Genomic DNA, 22,490 nt, shown 5'->3' with positions numbered 1-22,490 from the left:
ATAGAGATGAGCGAGTAGTACTCGATCGAGTAGGTATTCGATCGAATACTACGGTATTCAAAATACTCGTACTTGATCGAGTACCACTCGCTATTCGAATGTAAAAGTTTGATGCAGAACCAACATTGATTGGCCGAATGCTATACAGTCGGCCAATCAACGCTGGTTCTTCTCCTACCTTTAGAAGTCTTCTCTGTGCAGCTTCCCCGCGGCGTCTTCCGGCTCTGAATTCACTCTACCAGGCATCAGGCCTGGGCAGAGCCGACTGCGCATGTCCGCTTGTAGTGCGGGCAGTAGTGTGCGGGAGTATCCAGCCCGACCCTCACTCGTGGACTTGGTAAGTATAATTTGATGGAATGTTGACTAACCCTGAAACGAGCATTTTCCCCCCATAGACTATAATAGGGTTCGATATTCGATTCGAGTAGTCGAATATTGAGGGGCTACTTGAAACGAATATCGAACCTCGAACATTTTACTGATCGCTCATCTCTAATTGTTTACAGTTTGGCATTAGTTTGCATGTTTGAGGAGGGGCATTTTAGAGCCTTAATATTGTAGGGTCAGGTTCCAGTCAGGGTCAGGTTCCCCTGAGTTAGGCTTTAGGGTCAGTATCTAGTCCTATTAGGGTCACTTAGGGACAGTGGCACCCCCTATTTTTACTTTTCTCTACTTACTCCCCTGTCTTTTACTGAACTACCATTTCACCCATCTGCACCCCTTGCGGTGTATATACAGTAAGACTTTGGTATCATTACTTTTAATGTGGTGGACTGCCGTGCTCTTATATTTTCCTGTGTCTTGGAGTGGTATACTTTGGATCTTTTGGGATTTCCAGAACATTCTCCTATTTGGTCGCATTTTAATATACTTATTGATTATCATTTGGATTTGCATTATTATGATATAATCTATATATCATATATTCTTTGCTCTGATTTCAACACCAAAGATAGCCACAATGCCATGAAAATAGTGCTTAATATTAAGTCAAGAGGCTTCAGTGCTCATCTAAACACTGTGGCCTCTTCAAGCAGCTGATCTTTGGGAGTTCCAGGTGTAGAATCCCTACTAATAGTATATTGGTGACCTATCCTGAGGATAGGTCATCAATTTGAGTTCTGGAAAATTCCTCTTATTTTGAACAGTGTATGACGCTGTGATTGATATTCATCTAAGAAGATGCAGCGTTCACCTAAGTGCTATGGCCTCTCCATCTACACTGTGTGATCAAAAGTATCCAGACACCCTCAAAAACATATGTTTTTCATATTAGGTGCATTGTGCTGCCACCTACTGCCAGGTACTCCATATCAGCGACCTCAGTAGACATTAGACATCATGAGAGAGCAGAATGGGGCGCTCTGCGGAACTCACGGACTTCGAATGTGGTCAGGTGATTGGGTGCCACACATCACACAGGTCAATGCCAAACGATACCTCACTTGGTGTAAGGAGCGTAAACATTGGATGATTGAACAGTGGAAAAATGTTGTGTGGAGTGACGAATCATGGCACACAATGTGGCGATCTGATGGCAGGGTGTGGGTATGGCGAATGCCCGGTGAACATCATCTGCCAGGGTGTGTAGTGCCAACAGTAAAATTCAGAGGCGGTGGTGTTATGGTGTGGTCATGTTTTTCATGGAGGGGGCTTGCACCCCTTGTTGTTTTGCGTGGCACTATCACAGCACAGGCCTACATTGATGTTTTAAACACCTTCTTGCTTCCCACTGTTGAAGAGCAATTCGGGGATGGCGATTGCATCTTTCAACACGATTGAGCACCCGTTTATACTGCACGGCCTGTGGCGCAGTGGTTACACGACAATAACATCTCTGTAATGGACTGGCCTGCACAGAGTCCTGACTTGAATCCTATAGAACACCTTTGGGATGTTTTGGAATGCTGACTTAGTTTCAGGCCTCACTGACCTACATCGATACCTCTCCTCAGTGCAGCACTCCGTGAAGAATGGGCTGCTATTCCCCAAGAAACCTTCCAGCACCCGATTGAATGTATGCCTGCGAGAGTGGAAGCTGTCATCAAGGCTAAGGGTGGGCCAACACCATATTGAATTCCAGCATTACCGATGGAGGGTGCCACAAACTTGTAAGTCATTTTCAGCCAGGTGTCGGGATACTTTTGATCACATAGTGTAGCTGTGGAGGCCAAAGGAGCTGGACTCCTACAATCACAAATTGATGACTTATCCTAAGTATAGGATTCTGTGCAAATGTTTTAGCGAGATGTACGTTTCCTCTGCATTTCTTCCCACAGGACATTTTTGGTTCAGCCGGGTCCTTAGCCTAAAGGGGTTTTTAGCTCACCACATTTATAGTCCTTCCTCCCAATGTTTATGCAAGGTAGCAAGAGAACTGTAGAACATGACAAAAAGTTCCAAAAAAAACAGTGCTCCAAGCAAGTGATTGAAATAATGCTTCTTTTTTGTTGATCTCTCAGATTAAAAGCCATACAGCTAGGATGCTGATAAGGTTTGATGTTTTCCCTATAGCATAGCTTTCTTAGTTATGTACTGCCCATCCCCCACACAGTAGGTTAGTTAGGGGAATACAATACTGTTACTAGAAGCAAAATACAAAACCAAGAGGTATGCCAGCAAACTGGAAATGGATCCTGCACCCACTCAGCTAAAATAGTAATTTCAGTTTAATATAAAAATGTATCAATGTGGAAATAAATTGTAAAAATTGAGAGTCCTCAGTAGTTTGATACGTTTCGGAATTACTTGTTTCCTTCATCAGGCAGGTATCCAGCCTGATGAAGGAACCGAGTAGTTTCAAAAGCTCGCAATATGTCATCATTTTTTGTTAGCCATTAAAAAGGTATCAAACTACTGAGGACTCTCAATCTTTACATTTCATATCCACTGGCTAATACGGTTCAAAGATAAATTTTTCTTATACAATGTGGAAATAGTAAAGGTCAACATACATTACCATATTAACCCTTCAAATTAACACCAAATGACTCCACATCTTCCAGTTCTCCTAGATCAGGGGTGGGTAATTAATTTTCCCATGGTGCCCCATGAGAAATTGTAACGATTCTAGAGGACCATGTGCGTTGTGGCAAATTTAGCTCCACCTATCCTCCAGTGGGGATAGTTGGAGGGGGACATTAAACCGGGGAGCAAATAGAGGCAGAAATGACCCCTTCCAGCTACCCCCCATGGTTTAATATCCTCCTCCATCTGCCCCCTAGTTTAATGTCCTCCCTCCATGTGCATTCAGTGTAATTGCCCCCTACATCTGCCCCTAGTTCTCCCCTCTTGCTCACACATGCTATCTCTTCTCGTTTCTTTATCATCCAGCAGCCTCCATTGCCAGCAGCTGGCAGCAAACACAGTCCCGTGTGGCTCTGCCCACTAACGAGTCATAGCCAATCCTGGTGATAGGCTAAGATGACATCATCACAGGTCCTTGAACAAACTTCCACAAGCTATGCAGGCCGGACAGAAGCAGTCAGAGGGCCGGATGTGGCCCGCGGACTGTACATTGCCCAGGTCTGTCCTAGATAGTATGTCATATGTAAATTCATTCATACAACATGGAGCATTTCATGTCAACATAAAAATTGGCAAACATATCTATAGATAATTACATACGAGGTCCTATTTATGGTTCATAATTGTAGGGACTCTAGTATGTTGTTAAATAGTACAATTGTCTTCTTGGCTTAGCAATCACCTTTTCCTATCTTCTTCATATGTGCAAGGACATGCTAGATTCCATTAATATTTGTACTTACTTTAGGTCCTGTATATAAGCTATAAACCACTTTTTTCCTACTAAACTTCACATTTTCCTTCTACATCTCATCCAGTGGTCTCTAAAAATTTAATGGCCTCAATTTTCTACATACAATGTTCCTTCCGGGGCTACTGTAACTTAAAACTACATTCAACACATAATGCACACTCACTCACGCTGATCAGCATATGAGGTTGACTGACAGCAAAACACCAGCATTACTATAAGGCACCTGAGCTGACTAGTCTAGTAGTGACCTTTACTGTGCAATACTGCATATCCTGTGTCCTGTGTAAGGAAAAGCTACCACTCTGGATATCAGATGAGAACGGCCCCATTTTATTTTTTTTCTAGTATATTATGTGTTCTGTACACAGGCTCAGACTGGAATTTGGATTGGCCCACACCTCATCCTGGCATGGTGCAGAACACTCATTATACTTCATACAAATACTCATCATACAGAAAACAAACCAGGCTAAGCACCAGAATAATATAATGGGTAGATTAATTAAGAAATTACCCAGTTTACTTTTATATACAGTAGACAGATTGGGTGGAGGAGATAACAAATTTGTGCAGAGTCAGGCCAACCAGTATCCTTCCTCATCACATTTATAACACTGAAGAGGCTCAATCGCCAATAGGGTTGAGCCAATCTTGAGATTTCAAGATCAATTTTAAAATCCGATTTCTGATCATTTTCCAGCCGATCTCGATCCCGATCTATGAAATTTGCTCAATCGTCGATCAGAATCTGATCTTTTCCGATCCCGATCCTCAACCCTGGTCAATGCTTCTCTATGGGAAAAGTCACTTTTAGAGTTGAGCCAATCTTGAGATAACCTCCGATCTCGATCGCGCTGGAAAAGATCAGGTTGGAATTCCAATCGCGATCGTGAAATCTACTCGATCGCTGATCGGAATCCAATCTTTTCCGATCTCAATCGCTCAAGCCTAATCGCTAACCATCTTGCAGCATCATGCTTATCCCTGAGGCCCACTGCTGTGTGGGTACATTTTCCCAGTATACCCATCTAAAATAGCCCTAGTTCAAGGTACATTACTGACAGGACTCCAGGACAAGGGCAAGGGCTAGGCAGCAAGCTTTTGACTAAAGGCCCCCAGGTCAGAAACAAAGGCAAGGGCAAGGCTTCAAGCTACTACTGGAAAATAATTTTATGTTGGCAATATTCTAGGAATTTTCAAATGTGCATCAGATTTGCATGTAGCTGTATCATTGGCCCCTCAAATTAATTTTACTGGTAGGCAGAAGGCACCTCAGTCTGACACTGACTGTACAGGATCATGAGGACGTTCCTGCCCTTTACTGTCCTGGCTTTTGTATGTATAGACTTTCTTTATCTGGATTAGGTAATTACTAGAGATGAACGAATATACTCAATTGAATAACTCGGACGCATAGCTCCCGGCGTCAGGGAAGGTGGGAGGGGCAGTAAAAATTCAATGCCCCGGAGGTGTTTATACGCCGGGAGTTATGCGAACAAGTATATTCGCTCATCTATAGTAGTTACTAAGCTTTCTTCAATCTCTATTTCCTATGCACTGTTGTGTGACATTTGCTAACGTCATTTATATGCTTTATAATATGGGAGACAATAGAGTTTGTAGTCCATTCCTAAATCATACCTCAAGTATATATTTTTGCCACAGAAAAGTTTCTTATTAATTAAAATTATTGTCCAAACACAGACAAAATAAAATTGTGCTAATAAGCAACTGCCAGAACTCTGCAAGCGATGTGTCTACAGTGGAAACAAAGCGCAGCACGTAGAAATTTAACATGCTAAATCCTTCTTTCTCTCCACTTCTGCTGTCGGTGAGATAGATAGGACATACCCATATATCTGGGAACTGGCCAATCTGCTAAGAGTTCAAATGACTTTCTTTTAGCATATATTGGTATCTTTAGATTATGCTAAGGTTTTATACAGGTATTAGCACAAACTAAGTCTATTGCTTCACTCCTCACTGCTACTCTAAGGAAGCAGTAGTGTTTAAATCAGAGGGAGGTTCAATGTAGTGGCTAAAAGCTACTTTCAGTATGGAGGATGTCAGGCCTGTATGTAGCTATACAATCCTAATATAATGTTATTGACATTGGTCTCAATCCATTAACAACCAATGACAGGTATACATGTCATTAATGGGTGATAATTCTTGCACCATGAGTAATATACCCAACATGTTTATCTTGTGTTAGGTGACTATTGTCTTGGCAGAAGTTCAGCTATAATACAAAGCCAAGCACTCCATACAACTGGACAGAACTAGCTCCTATCCAAGCAGATTGATCCCTTAGATGCCACAATCTACTGTATAGTGACCACAGTATCTGAGTTGTTTGATAGATGCATTGGACTGCCATCAGCTCCCCATGATGTGCAAGCAGTGTAGCAATGCATTACCATAGCAGCCATGGGGCCTGCTGTAAGCACCTGCCATGCTTCTGGCATGGCAATGTAATATGTACAAGGAATAATAAAATTTTTTATATATCTCAAAGCATTATACAAGTGTATAACCATGTTTTTGTGAAAAAGTACTGAATGGGTCAGGTTGATTTGGAACCCTAAATACTGTTGATGACATTTATATTTACTTTGAGATGAGTCTAATAAGTCTAATCACCTCTAGTGTCACTAGTGCGTGTATAGCCATTCACTGAAACGTCATTGCATACACCTTAGGTGCATGTGCACTGATGGCAAGGTGCATTACTTCATCTTCAGTGAAAAACTGTGCATGCACCAGTCATACAGAAATCAGGTAACCATAAAGGTTTTGTTTCTACTGTGGGCACCAACAGGGTTAGGAATAGGCTACTTTATTTGAAACACTAAACCTTAAGGTCCTTATGGGTGGTTTGAACTCCCAAATAGACCTTTCAGGTTCCCTTTAACTTCACACCTAATGTATTACAAAATTGTGGCATCCTGTTATCTTGGGAGTGTCAATGACTTGTCCATGATATTATGCTGCAGCAATTTATTGAACTGCAGAAAGTCCAGGTTAACTACATTGTTTACAGTTACCAAATGTATATTAAAAAGGTAATATTTCTGTTCTTACAGGGTTTCCATACAGAATAAAATAAGCTATTCAATACTTTTATGTGCCCCAATATCATTTTATTAAAAAGACAACACACACAAAAACAAGCTCTAATACACATATAGAAAACAATGGGTCTTGGGTAAAAAAAAATGACCAGGTCGATAATTTACAGAAAGGCTTGACCAGTCTGCTAATTTAGTTCAGTTAATATAGAACAATGGCTAAATGATAAACTGAATAGATAAACCACTATACACAATATCTTTCTAAAATTTGTTGATGTTGGAGTTATATATTTTTGTGTTTGGTTTTTGTTTCATGTAAACCCTCTTTCATACATAGCTACAGTGCCCTGGAAAAAAATGTCACTGTAAAAAATATTATTAATAATAAAAATAATAATAATCTTATGAGCATGGTGTTGCTCATGGTGTTGCTCATAAACAGCTACAGTTTATGCAAACATGCTATAAACTGTAGCTGTCTTTTTTCTGCTCTTTCTTTTGTGCCCAAAAAATACCGTTTTGATGTTATTTTTTGTATTTAATTATTTTCACATGCCATTTGGAATACTGTTGGAATACAATTTAAGTGTTTTTGTGTTGTCACTTTTAATTATAGATATGATTGTTAGAAGCAGCAGATGTAGTATGCAGTCTCTCAGTTCAGCTCTCCAAGTTTGCAGTTCCTACAGAAATCTCTTAGTTTCCGTTCTCACTCATATTCCCGTTGTATAAACATTGTGGTATGCATTTTTTAAAGAACTGTCTTATATGTACTATTTTAATTTGATAGTATAACTAAACTTTCAGACAACTTTGGATTCGCTGCACGTTTTTTTACTTTCTTAACAAATTCTGTGGAATCCTGCATTATTTCACTCTTTCCCTTGCATCTCTATTGAGAGTTGTTCCCTGCTTCTCTTTATGCACAGTGTATGGTCTGAGCGAAATTAAGCATAAATGAGGGCGGGAAGGGTCACTTCAATATTGCAGACATTACAAAATGTAGAAGTAGAAAGCAGCGAAAAGTTGTTAATAAAGTATATTATATAATGTATTAGTGTTCGGGAGTATTTAAAATACAAGTCATTAAAATAGTATTTAAAGGGGTATTCCCACCTCACATACTCAGCAGTCTTCACTCTTGTAAAATCTTCTTTCTTCCTGGTTTCTTGCATAATTTGGTGGGCGGGGTTTCACAGGCAACCTGCCGTTTAGCTCCGCCCCCAAATTCGTGTGTAGCCCCGCCCACCCACATTGGACTATGAAGTACAGACAGCAGCAACTCCATTCTGTGTTACATACAGAGACTACCTGTCTCTGCCATAATGAACACAATTGTATTAGCTAGCCTGATAACTGGGAGAACAGAAGAAATGAAATCAGCTCCTCTATCTGATAGCAGGAAGCTAGGTCACATGGTGTAGACACAGGAATAGCTAGAAACACAGGCTCGCTCCCTGCACTTAGCCCCTCCTCCCTCCCCCCTCAGAGCAGCAGATACATCATTTGACTCAGGAGCAGCTAGGTCAGGGCTGTGGTCACAAAAAATTGGACAAAGTAAGATAGTGGACAAGCAAAGCAGTTTTGCTGAAGCAATGTATTTAGGAAAAGTCTTACATCCACATTAACCAGCAGTATAGATAGGATCCTTGTGATGGGACAACCCCTTTAAAATACTTGTCAGTGCTCATTCACATCTGCGCCCGGTCTCCGTTCTGCAGGTTTCAGTTTCCTGCACAAAACAGAGGCAGGAGACGGAAACCTGCAGGACTCTTTCAAACCCATTCATTTGAATGGGTTTGAAAGGTGTCCGGCCGTGAGTGGCGGTGAGCATTTTATGCTCTTCGCCGTGAATCCGTTTTTTTAAATCGGACACAGAGTCGGACATCCGTGGTATGGCCAGGCCGCAACCGTGGTCCGCAATTTATAGGACATGTCCGTAATGGCCGTGAATTGTGGCACTGCACGGACTCGCCCATAGTAGAGTGCTGCAGGACACGGACGTCTGCGGAGTCTATGTTGCCGATCAGCAACTAGTGTTGCCTATCAGCAACTTGCGGACCGTACATTCAATACAGTCGTGTAAGACCAGCCTAAGTGCAAATTGCCTTAAAATGTCATATATAACACTATGAGAGCTCCTAGGACTCTATCTCATCTCCTTTCTAACAAGCATAGATGTAGCAATGTGATGGTGACACCAACAGATACGTCTATCGGTAAATCTATTATATCCAGTGTTTGTCAACCTGAAAACATTCTCACTGCATTAAAATAAAAAAAGACACCCAGCTTTAAATGTGTTGGTTTAGAGGTTGGGGAAATGTTTTAGAATCTCCGCGCTAAAGACATCATAGGAGATCTTTTATGACTGGGAGAAGCCACCATGGAACACAATGAAATAGTTTTGGTCAAATAGATAAGTAAAGTCTACATTCAGAGAAGGTGGTACATTTAAATCGCTAAATGTCATTGTTTATTTAATCTTTATTAAACATTAAATAATCATTTATACTAAATATGGATAATAATTCTTTTATTTACTTAATAAGTTGAAAATAATTTTTCGAGAGAAGCTACTCTGCAGGCATCCCTAACTCACATCTTTCTCAGCCAAGTAGAAAACCTGTTGTTAAAAAATTGACGCTCACCCTTGCCAGACTTGCCACCTGTCTGTCAATTCATAAGCACTCTTTAAAAATAGGGCTGTTTTTTTCCAGTGTCTGTAACAAAATTAGATTTTTCAAAATGCAACTGTACAGATTGTAATTATCATTATTTTAAAGTCACCCTGAATGCTACTAATGTGATCAAATCAGTATTCCAGACTGGAGGCGTATATAACTCATCTTTAGGATTTACTATGTTGTTTCAGCTAATCAGGAAAAAAAAAAATGGCCTTGATTTTTTGTTAAGTTCTCCGATTAGCAATCCTGGCTAATGCCCTATCAGATTCTATTAACCTAAAGTGAGAATAAGAGACCACATAGTCGATCATTTTCAAGTAGTTTTAATATGTTGTAGTTTATAGGAACACTAAACTCAGAAATTAAATCTAAAAGTACAATAAAATAAAATTCAGTTCTTATGTTGTTCAGTCTTATAGAAATTTTGCAGAGAACAGAGGTGTCAAATCTTTTACAGGACTGCTCCATCTTTGGCCACAGATTGAAAAAGGGGAGGAGCCTATCAATAGGGACCAAAATAACTGATACCTTTTGCTGCAGTACCGGTAAGGCAGGAGGAGGGAGAACATGGCAGAACTCATATATTTTTTAGTTTTACCTGTAATACCAGACAAAATATAACCAAGGGAAAGGAGAATGCCTAGGAAATTCTATAGCTTTTCTGTACATTTTCTGGGTTTAATGTTTCTTTAAGTCTCATGGCTTGTAGTGAGGACATGATATTAATGTAACAGTTTTCAGCAACAAACATGGTTTGGGCTATACTGTATGTTTAAAAGTATAAACCATCTCTGATAGGGTTGAGAGATTGGGATCGGAAAAGCTCGGATTCCGATCGGCGATTTGGCAAATTTCATGATTGGGATCAGCTAGAAAATGATCGGAAATCGGATTTTAAAATCGATCCTGAAATCTCAAGATCGGATCAACCCCAATCTCTGATTCTTCGATTCATGTATCTTTCAATTACAACATTTCACTTACCTTATTACTTACCTATTTGGTATTGTTGTTGAACATTGGATTGCCTTCACTCTTTACTTCTCAAAAGAATTCTTCATGGATTCTTGTTTTGCTTCTTGAAGATATCCAGTTAAACTTGTGTAACTTGACTTACAGTACTCTGTGAATTCTTGCATGTTAATGCTAACATTTTGTACATATAATGTACATACACACTTTTGTACACTAGTGCTTCTATCTGGGACATTAAAAACACAACCTACTCTGCATCCAGGAAAAAACAAGTAATAGAAACAAAGAACAACCAAAATACCATAACAAGCCTAAACTTTAATTCATGACAGTCTAACATGTTTTAACTTTAATCCAGATTTCCATACCCCTAAAATTAATATACGTACTATATGATGTATTTTTTTGCATGACACACAAATGCAAATAAGGAAATGCTCTTCTTTGAACACCATCTTGATTTATTGTAAATATAAATATGTGCAAAATTAAGTCCTGCTAAATTTCATATATTATTATTATTATTATTATTATTATTATTATTATTATTATTATTATATTTTTGACAGGAATTGCTGTTTGTTTTATATTACAGAGCTCCAAATAGCCATAGGGGGAAAGCTAAGTACATGCACACAATGTTACTTCACCCGCTTGTGGTGGCTGAAATGACACGAAATTTTAACATATAACTTTATGACTATTTGATAAACTACATGGGATTTGGAGCTTTGTAACAGTAAAAATCAGCAAAGACCCTTATAAAGCTATATAATGAAATTATTCAGTACAAAATTCTGCACATAATTCTGAATTGGTGTTATAAAGTATTATTCAAAAACAATAACTTTGCATAATTCAGTTAATTTTGTAATTCTATCTGGCAATTCACTTCTAAAATAATGGCATTGTGAAAGAAAACTTTACATCTTCATTAAAAAAAAAAAAAAACCTCTCTGTATAAATGGGACTAACCACATGATGTTTTAGTGAACAAAAGGCTCCATAAAAAGACTTATCTTTATTTTTTTTATAATTTACGGTAGCTATACCAATACAACAGCAAATACTTTAAAGCAATAAAAATGGAACACCTTCAGCTGTTTTGAGTGCATAAAATATAACTACTTTGCTCCATTGTATGTACATTAACCCCTTCATCCCTGAGTTTAAAGTCTACCGAAAAGACACACTATTAGCTACAAAATTAATTGGAATGAACTGTACAGTGTGAAGGATGTCACACGCGACTGTAATTTAGATACTGCATATGTTATGTGAAGAATTCACACACTTTTGTCTTATCAATTTATATCCCACAATGGATGATGATGTTGAAACAACCTGTAATCCTTGCAGCCACACGCTTACAAAGTAAACTGAACTTTATTAAATGGTTAACATTATGTCTAGTGCGAAAGGAATGAGAACCAGAGAGCCTAGTCTTTGATCTTTTCAATACTTAATAAAAGTTGGCTCTCTGTTGTAAGAAGAGCTTTCATATTTGCAGAATTTCCATCTGAACTCAGCAGAAAAAAAGTTATTTCCATTACTTTGTATCAGCATCATATGATCACTTGAGGGATATGAATTCCAATTGCCGAGCTTGCTTCTAAATAAAGTGTTACTTTAACAAATGCTGATGACTAACTCTGCGAGGTGAAGGAGTTAACGCAATGAGTTGGAAACATGGTAAGAAGAATCAGTTTGAGAACACCATTTATTGCAGGTTCTTATGCCTAATACTAGAAAATGGTGTCTGTCAAAAACACTGGGCAAACACCCAAAAATAACTTGTATTAGTCAAACGAAAGGGAACAAAAAGTGATTATGCCAAAATATATTTAATCTCATGATAACTTAAACAATTGTAACAGCAGCCCTACAATAAAATAATTGGAAACCTTTAATTCATCCAGAGCCATTCAATCCCCATAAGGTGTGTTACTACCATTTCTAATTCCTCCAAGATCATTTTTGTTCTTAGTAAGGTTGTGATTTTAACCTGCAATTCAATGTTGCATGTCATTTAGTATACTAGAACTAGACAAACGTAAAAGTAGAGTTAAATGTGGTAGTTTTCAATGCTTTTGTTGAAACAATTGTAATATAAGTAAGGTAAATAACTAAAAAAAAAAAAAAAAATCTGCCCGGAAGACAGTACACTAATCTGGAACACACTAGCTTCTCTGAAAATACAACAGAAATTTGAGTTTATATAGAATGACTAAATTCCACACAATTCAATTTTTAACTGCTTGCTTCATGAAACTGAAGAATAAAAATAGATTTCTAAAGATGAGGTAATTCTTGTACAGAATATGGGTGATATGTATTAAGGGACACATAGCCATGGTCTACAATGATAAATATCATTAAGATCTGCATACACAATAGGACTACGTGGACTCATGATACATATCCCAATAAACTGTAGAATATGTGCATCCTTAAGAAGGGTTGAAAGTAACTTGAAAAAGCAATGTAGATGTTTTTGACTACTCGTACCAGTACGCAAAGACAAAAAAAATGCCTTCCAACAGTGCAATGGTTGAATGCATTTATATTATATAAACATTATTCTTTTGCTTTTTCTACAGAGTCCTCTCTGCTCATGCTTTACATCCAAAATGTCCCAATGGAAGAAAGCAAAACTACACTGGTGACTTCAGAGACAACTGAAGTAATAAACACAACAGAACTCTGACATTTTTTTTTTCCATTGCAGAGTTACCACGTTAATTGTTAAATAGGATTTTCTACAAATATACAACATATAAAAACTGTTAAATATATAACTTTAGGCTTTTCAAAATACATTTAATGATCTCTTTCAAACAAGTGTCACTTTTTTCTTTAATTTTCTTTCTGGTGCTAAATGGTGTACTTTATGAGGCCACTCGTGACCAAACATGCTCTTTTGCAAATACCGTTTTATCCAATTTCAACTATCAAAATGGAATTGTAGAAGAGGCATATTTTACTGGTTAAAACTGAAAATGAGTTTAGTATGGGAATGTCATTCTAAGTACAGAGGAATAAAGATATCATTAAGACAGTTTCTGTTGTGTGAAATGTGTTTTAAAACATAGGCTGTTACTGTTTTCTCCATGCTCCATTAAGTTCTTTAGATGTTCTTGTGAAGAGCTATTTCTGCATCCATTTTGCTGCAGTTGTCCATACTGATGTCCACTACATAGTAAAACTCCAGAGTTTGAAAGGCTGAAAACATGTCCTTTAGATAAATCATAAGAAGCATTCATGTTTAACCTTTACATTTAACCCCAATATGCTTGATGATATTAGGTCAGTGTCCTTTTTTAACATAGGCTTTACTCTTTGGTCTATTGTATTTATATCCAACAATAAGAAAATAAAAGCGATTCGGTCAGTCCAGGGCACAAGGAGTCACTCTCTTTTGCACTTTAGTCCTCATGTAGACAAAACAGTCTTCTTTCTAAGGCTGATAAGGGGAAGAATACTCTTCAAAATGGTAGAATATTCAGTTACAGAGAAGTTGGTATCATCAAGTCTAGCAGTGGTGTACACATATCGTAGATGAAATGTTAACCATGATCTGTATTGCTAATGCCCAAGCATATCTCATATCAACATACACTGTTCTTCCTGCCAGTGATCCTTTACATGGGAGGACAAAGTTTAGCTCATAATGTAGAGAAATTAGGCCGTCTTTTATGAGATACCGGGGAACAGACAGTTGATGACGTACAAGATGAGGATCCTCAGCAGTGAATTTGTTTAAAGTACATAGCTCTCACAAGCCTGAAGTCCTTTTTTCAGGGTATGGTTGTTGCATTTGTCAGGAGACCTGTAGATCAATAAACACACACACTGTAAGTCAATATTTTACTTTCAAGTCTCTATTGTTCTCTGTAAATGTAACCTTTAGTAAGTATGCTCAGATCTCAAAGGAGACTATAATGAACTAAACAATGCTTATTCTAAAGGTATAAAAACTACTCAGAAAATAACATAAAGACAAGGTCCTATGATATTGCCTTAAGTAATTAAAATGACGGACATGAGTTGCTTTGAACTAATTTCATTGAATAGTTTGTTTTTTTGTTAGGAAATACAACATTTAGACATGGAAATTTACCAATTCATTCATCACACTGAGCATCACGCTGTAATAAAAATATATTGATTATATGCATTACAAGAACATCTTATCTAAAACAAAGAATTTAGCATAAAATACTATAAAAGCAACACAAACAAATGTAGAATATTAATACATGAAGGGATAAGAATATTGTACTGATTTATAATACAGTTATTTAAGATACATGTACATTTAACATAACTCCTCATTCATCATTAGCATATTTGTAGATAGACCTGAAATTATTTTACTAAATGCTAATAATGATGTTACAATCCTAACCTATAAACTTCACTAAACAAATAAACTTATTAATAATTATTTATATCCATGTTGCATAATAAATACCTACATATCTAATACCGGTATGATTTTCGTATTCACATATGGTATTTAAGTAACCTTTTAGATAATAACAAGAGAAACATTTTGAAAATATAAATAATTTAAAATTGTGCCGAGTTTTAAAGATTTTTCTATGCATTATAGTGGTGACTTTATTTCTTGATAGGTTGCTAATGGATACGACCATGAATGCAGGTACTTTCCATACTCTGACACTCGTCTGAAACTCGATCATGCGATTCTTATTGTGACCGGATTCTGTTCGTGTGCATTCATTGTCCCTGCACTGTCATGTCTGGGTTTCTGACAAGTGCAAAAACCTAAAAAGTTTCTGCATTCATGGTCGTTTCCATTCGCAACTAATAAAAAGAAAAGGCTGTCACCATTAAGATGGTAAAAGAAAGTCTTTAAAACTCTATGAAATTTAAACAAGTTTAAATATGGTTATTTTCACAAGAAACCCCCTTTAACTTCTATTAAATACATATTGAATTGAACACTTATACTTTACCATATCAATTGTTAGTTGAAGAACACTCTTTATTATAAAATGAATGAGGGGCTGCTATAGCTTGTGTTGTAAGCATAACGGAATAGAAACCTGGTTTTAGCTCCTCGCTTTTCATCTTAGCTGACATGAATGCCAGTTTGCAGTGGTACAACTGAGAACAAATTGTACAAAAATATAAAACACTGAACATTTTTTAATATGACAGCAGCAAAAATTAATGATCCAAACCTATTGTAAGACTGAAGTTAGAAATATCAATCACACTTCTATATGAAATCATTTTAAAGCATACAACTTGTTTATCCAAAGCTATACAATTTTATATGGAATAAATGCAATTGTGTGTTCAGAATTTTCAGCTTACCATTTGTTGTTTCTAAATTCTTTATTCATATTTCTTAAACTTTGAAGAAGACATATATTCAGCTATGATACTTTCAGATTTAATCTGGTTTTGTTTTAAGCAAATTAATGTATAACCATTAGCCCATCAATGAAGACGCACATGAAACTGTAAAAAAAAACCCCTCAAAATCTACTGTATATACTTGACATATCTGATATAAAAATCTTCAGCTTTGAAATATTCAACATGTGTATATTTCAGCACATGTTAACATAGAAAAGCTGTATTAACATTGGCACAAATAGGTGAGTTAGCAAATCTTTTAACATGCTATCACAAACACATGTTCTTAGAAAATGCAAAACTTGTGATACACATATCAGGACATATTTAGCCAAGAAAATACCTTTCTGTACCATTTGTGAATTTTACATCTTTTACATTGTCATTCTGAATCTTCCACTAATGATTTATAATGTTCAATAATAATGCCTGGCAACATAACGTAAACCATGATAGAAATACATGAACAAACTGTATAACATTTTGGCAGACTCATAAACTTATCAAGGATGAATATAAATTCACATATAATCTCAATCCTACTAGTTGGTTGCATTGTCCAGAAGATCAATGGTCTCTGGATACAATAATTTAATACAGGATATCGATACTTGTTATGTATTTTGAATTCTTCAACTTTCTTTAGTGTCCTTGCTCTCATACTTTAAGGATATGAACGATGTGTTTAGTAAGATCTATGAGATTAAGAGGTCACTAGATATATTTTAGGCAAGTTTGGATGAGGTGTCCATATATATATATATATATATATATATATATATATATATATATATAACCAATAAACATGATTTGGGGTAAGAGTAAGCACTTAAAAGCACACAATAAGTTTATACTTATTCTTTTGAACTTTTTTTTTTAACTCAATTATTTTTTGCTTGGAGGACCATCATTTACAGTCAAATTAAAGATACTGCTATGGGAACAGTAGGTGCATCAACCTTTGTAAATCTTTTTTATGAAGATAAAAGGATTGTTATAGTGTTATGTTTTCACAGAACATTTATCACTTTACACAAGCTATATTTTGTTCAGAGATTGTTATATAGATGATGTGTGGATTTTGTTGGAATGTGAATGTTTTCTTTGTGACAACTTTGTTACCAATTTTAAGGGATATTCTGATTTATAGCCATTTCACTGAGATACGGTACATCAGAGGACATGGTTAAGATGTAATTTAGGAGACTCTTATCCTTGTGTTTCTTGCTCTTACAGTCACAAAGGAGCTTCTCAAATACTATAATAAGGAGATGATCCCAACTAAACAGGTTTAAAACTCTAAGAGCAATGGAGAAATGTATGTGGTTCAATGTAGTTGTTGCAAACTATATCTGGGAAAGACAATTCAACAATTACAAAGTTGTATTTCTGGGCATGTAAAGATGTCAAACGATTCTCCAATATCAAGACATTATACATGATAGGGAAGGTCCAAGATGTGGCAATCTCGATAGAAAGCTTTTGAAGCATGTTCCACATTGGATTAATCAACTTAAGACTATAAAGCCTTATGGTATTAACAAGGGCTTTACTTTTTCAACTATGTTTTAGAAATGATGATTTATTATATTTATTATAAAATATGATTGGTTAGGATCATGGAGAGCAAACAATTAAGATCCAGTAATAATCTGCCATAGTTGCTACGAAGAGGAACCGTAAAAAATGGTCCATTTTTTTTTTTATTTAATAAAACTGCCTTTCTCTCCAATCACCTTGTATTTTGTGTGAATATTCAGTCTGTAAATAGGGATACGTTCTTTTTATGACTTAAAGCTTTATTTGTAATATTAAAGCTGTACTTAAGATTAATGCAAATAAGTATTACCTAATGGCTAGGAACACCCTAAGTACTTATAGGGCTCCTCTCGATGAATTTATTGGAATCTAGTTAATTATTGGTTAAAATGTCAATTGATTTCACAGTAATTTAATTTTATCAAAAAGGTTACTGTGACAAATTGTGGAGGCATTCCCAGTATAAAGATACTCAATGGGGGCCACACGGTGGTTCAGTGGTTAGCACTGTAGCCTTGCAGCGCTGGAGTTCTGGTGTTCAAATCCCGCCAAGGGCAAAAAAACCATCTGCAAGGAGTTTGTATGTTCTCCCCGTGTTTGCATGGATTTCCATCCCATATTCCAAAAAAGACATACTGATAGGGAAAAATGTACATTGTGAGCTCTATGTGGGGCTCACAATCTACATTAAAAAAAAAAAAAAAGATACTCAATGGCCAGTACAGTCCATGTGTTAAGAAAAGCATGGTATGAAGATATTCACCAGTCAATTTATGAAATATAAAAAACAAAAAACTTGAGAGTCTTCAGTAGATGATACCTTTTTAATGGCTAACTCATAATGATGACAGAATATGACGTTTTGAAGCTCTTTGGCTTCTTCTTCAGATATAACTAAGAACAATTTCTGAAGGCTGCATATTTATGTACAACAGGACACATAGGGATAGGATTTCAGGAGGGATGGGGATGAGGAGAAGTTATTAGTATAAACATGTAAACAATTCACAGGTCCCAGGTTCTTATGTTTATGGCTGTCTTAGTTCAGTGATTTCTATAGCATGACATAAACCCATGTGAGACATTCATTCCATTCTCCAGAGTTAAAATTTCCTTTTAAAATCAAAATTTTCATGTCATTGGTGATATTATGATCTTCATTGCAGAAATGTTTTGGCACGGGAAGGTCCATTCTCTGTTCTCTAATTGTATGGCGATGTGCGTTCATTCTCATTTTGAGCTTCTGACCGGTCTCTCCAACATACAGATTTTCAGTGGAACATTTGGTGCACATTATTAAATACACTACATTAGGTGTGTTACAGGTGAATGTACCTGGGATTTTATATTCCCTGTAAGAGTTTGGTATCTGCATCCTGTCAGTGATCAGTATGTGAGGGCAGGTTTTGCACCTTTTCTGTCCGTATGGAAATGTTCCTGTGTTAGTTGGAGGTGACAGTGAGCTGCTAACAAGCATATTCCTGAGGTTTGGTGGCTGTCTGTAGCACAGGAGAGGGGTGTCTGAAAATATGGATTTTAGACGGTTGTCTTTTTGCAGTAGTGGATTTAATTTGCGTGTGATTCCTCTCAGCATCTCCAGGTGTGGGTTATATGTGACGACCAGGAGCTCCCGATTGTTTTCCTGTTTGGTATTGTATTTTAATAAATCCAATCTTGGTATTCTGGTGGCCCTGGTGATTTGGTTTTCAACTGTTCTTGGATGGTAACCCTGCCTCAAGTCAATTTAGTCTAAGAATATACACCTGAGTGTTATGAAGAACTCACTGATCTTTTTTAAGTGTTGAGGCATGCACAGCATGCAATTACTGAATGATATTATGGCTCAGCCATACTTCATTGGGAGCCAAGGGACAGGACTTTACATGGGCAGATTGATCATGATAAGGAAAACACAGTCAAAGTTAGTCAAAGTGAATATAAAGTTATTATATTTTGGGGTCTATTCAGAGGTAGAGGTGTAAAAAAAAAAAAAAACATTCATAATCACCTTCCCCTACCTCTTTTGGGCCTCCTTGTGGTGTATGGTGTTCTTTCTTATCCTCATTAAGATCTAATGCACCCAAGGTCACTCCTGAGGCTTTTGTTTGGGCATCAGAAGTGAAATGGGCATGCTGAGCGTCATGACGTTATGACCCTCAGCTTGCCCATGTCACTGCTTATGGCTCAATCACAGGCCTCGGCAATGACATCACCAGGAGAGTGCAGGACATATCAAAGAGCTCCAGAAGTGGTAAAGGAAGTTGGGTATGAATGTTTGTTATTTTATTTCTCCCCTGGGCCTTCACCTATTACACTCTGAGGTCTGAAGAAACACTACAGTATAATGAGACAAACATTTCAGTTCACATGAGATAAAACTCCATTTTGTTTGGTCTTGTAAAAACGAACAATTTGAAATATTCAGGCTGAAAATGGCTCAATATGAGTTGATTCACCCATCTCTAGTACTAATATCACTTAATATCACTTACATCGTGCTCATTGCACACTGAAGTCTTTTGACACAGGGACTGAAGTGTACAGTGCAAGGGAATGAGGAAAAGTGAGTATTAGATTTTTACTTTTCTTGATCAATTGTACTGTGTGAGCACCTGGAAGGGGGACATGAAACTGTGGGGCAAACAGGAGATAGACATGAAACAGTGGGGGCAACTGGAGAGGGTGCAAGAAACTGTGGGGACAACCTGGAGGGGGACATGAAACTGTAGGTGCAACCCAGAGAGGAAATTTTTACTGTGAGAACGACTGGAAGAGGACATTATGATAAAATACATGAGGGACCACTGGGGAAGTAGCTTAATGTGTGATGCCACTTTAGGGGCATTTAACTGTATGAGGTACATTAGATTTTATGGGGCCACTAAGGAGGCTTTAAACTGTGTGCGGGTCACTTAGGGGGCACTATAATCTGTGCACTTCAGGTATGTCTAAGTGGTGATGATGGGGCCCACTTATGAAACCTTTGCACTGGCCCACTAATGTGTTAAAACAGCCCTGATTGGGGGATCTGAATTACACCCTTTGCGTGCATGTGATGATATTGTGTTACCTACTGAAAACTAGATAACAATTTACTTTTATACTCCCCTGTGTTATCACATACCTAGTTTCCTGGTCCATCAGATACCACTACTGCACTGGGTTTGTTAAACTTAGCCACTTCTGCCCACTGTATTTAATTTCTCAAAACTATAGCTTGCGAATTTCCTTGCACTTGATTATCTGCCAGCGCAAAGAAGCACCCCTTGGAAATGCCTCCAGCCTCCTGTTTCTACCCAATTCACCTTACACATTTTTTTTTGCCTCTTCTAAAAATATGAATAAAAAGCAATAGACATTTCACAAAGTAGTTTGACTAAAAAGTACATCTTGCTCCTTAAAATGCCTTATGCATCCCTGCACATGGAAATATAAAAACAAGTTTTGAGTTTGGCAACTCCAAGAATTTTTTTTTGCAAAGTTTTGGATTTTGTTATAGGTTAAGACATACATAGAACTATATAAATTTGGTATCCCCAGAATCTTACTGACCTATACATTACTGGATACATGTCATTTTGACTGGACAGTGAACATTGCAAAAATAAAAGCTCCCTCTCCCCCCTCTCCTTCTGTCTCTACCCCCTTCCCCCATAGATTGTAAGCCCTCGCGGGCAGGGCCCTCTACCCCACTGTGCCAGTCAGTCATTGTTAGTATTATATCTACCTGTATATTCTGTGTATTGTATGTAAACCCCCAAATGTAAAGCACCATGGAATTAATGGTGCTATATAAATAAACAGTAATAATAATAATAATAATAATAATAATAATAATAATAATAATAATAATAATAAAGGCTGTAAGAAAAACTAACAAAGTCAATTTTTCTCCAATTTCACCCCAAGTTATGGGATTAGGAAGGCAGGGAGTTGAAAACAAAAAACAAAAGTTGAAAAATGCCCATGGCAGGAAGTGGTTAAAACAATATAGCTTATACTTTTTCAGTTTTCAAAAATGTATTGCAATGTACAAAGAAGAACTGGACAATTAAGTGAAATAAATTGATTTCATCAGAATTGTGAATCGATATTTGTCCTGTCCCAGCATCTAGTATATTTCATGCAGGCTTTCTCCTTCTTCCACAAACAGATCAACAGTATCTTTAATGTAGTTAGTAGTTGGGTTGGAAGATGAAGAATCTGTATCAGCTATATCACTGTGCCAGCTCACTAAACGTTTTTTAGTTTCTTTAAGTAAAAACCAAAAAAAAAAAAAAAAAAATCAAGACTAAAGTTGAGAATTGCCCAAAAGCTTGAATAAAATGGCTATTTTATTTTTAGGCAAAATAACCCAGCCCTAGTAAAAGGTAAAAAAATTACAAAAAAATGTAAATAACGCATTTTATCTATTAACATAATTTTCATATTCATATCCAGAATATATTTTCTTGTGTCTTGTATAGCCAAGATTAACCTGCAATAAGAAAACAGTGAAACACTTCCGATAAAATAGAGACAAAATAAATAAGGAGACTGGTGACTGACAGGTTTCATGACTGCAAGAAAATGGCAATGAAATAGCAGACAGACAGTGACATTGAGAGAGATTACATTTGTTAGGACAGGAAAAGTAGTGTACATAGATATTGTTCACAAGCTTTCAAGATCATATGGGACCACTTGAAAAGATTAAGTACGGTTTAGAAACTGTGCGAAAGAAATCTTTTTAAAACCAGTGAGGTACAAATTCTGCAGTTACTATGTCACTCACACTGTATCAATATATAGGTTTTATTCACAAATCAAAAGTAAAAGTTTGATACTGCTGCTACTACTACTACTACTACTACTACTACTACTACTACTAATAATAATAATAATAATAATAATAATAATAATAATTTGATTATATCCATATTTGTATGGCTCCAAGAATTGAAGCAGCTTCATTGTCCATAACAGAAAAAAAAAACATTTAGACCCACACCTTTTTTACTGCAGTCTTTTTTGCCGTTTTGACCATTGCACTTTAACGTTTTC

At 36.8% G+C, this 22,490-nt stretch overlaps 1 protein-coding gene across 1 annotated transcript in view; it reads right to left on the bottom strand.

Annotated features, from left to right (window-relative positions):
- Positions 1 to 11,101: 11,101 nt before the first annotated feature.
- Positions 11,102 to 22,490, bottom strand: part of TAFA5 (TAFA chemokine like family member 5) — a 445,101-nt gene continuing 433,712 nt past the window's right edge. Inside the window, exon 4 of the mRNA XM_075274184.1 lies at positions 11,102 to 14,346. Within this exon, the coding sequence (XP_075130285.1) occupies positions 14,338 to 14,346 (9 nt within the window). The 3' untranslated portion in view covers positions 11,102 to 14,337. The remainder of the gene's footprint in view (positions 14,347 to 22,490) is intronic.

The sequence above is a fragment of the Leptodactylus fuscus genome, chromosome 5, assembly GCF_031893055.1.
Source record: "Leptodactylus fuscus isolate aLepFus1 chromosome 5, aLepFus1.hap2, whole genome shotgun sequence".
NCBI lineage: Eukaryota > Metazoa > Chordata > Amphibia > Anura > Leptodactylidae > Leptodactylus > Leptodactylus fuscus.
This window is presented reverse-complemented; position numbering and strand designations above follow the sequence as displayed.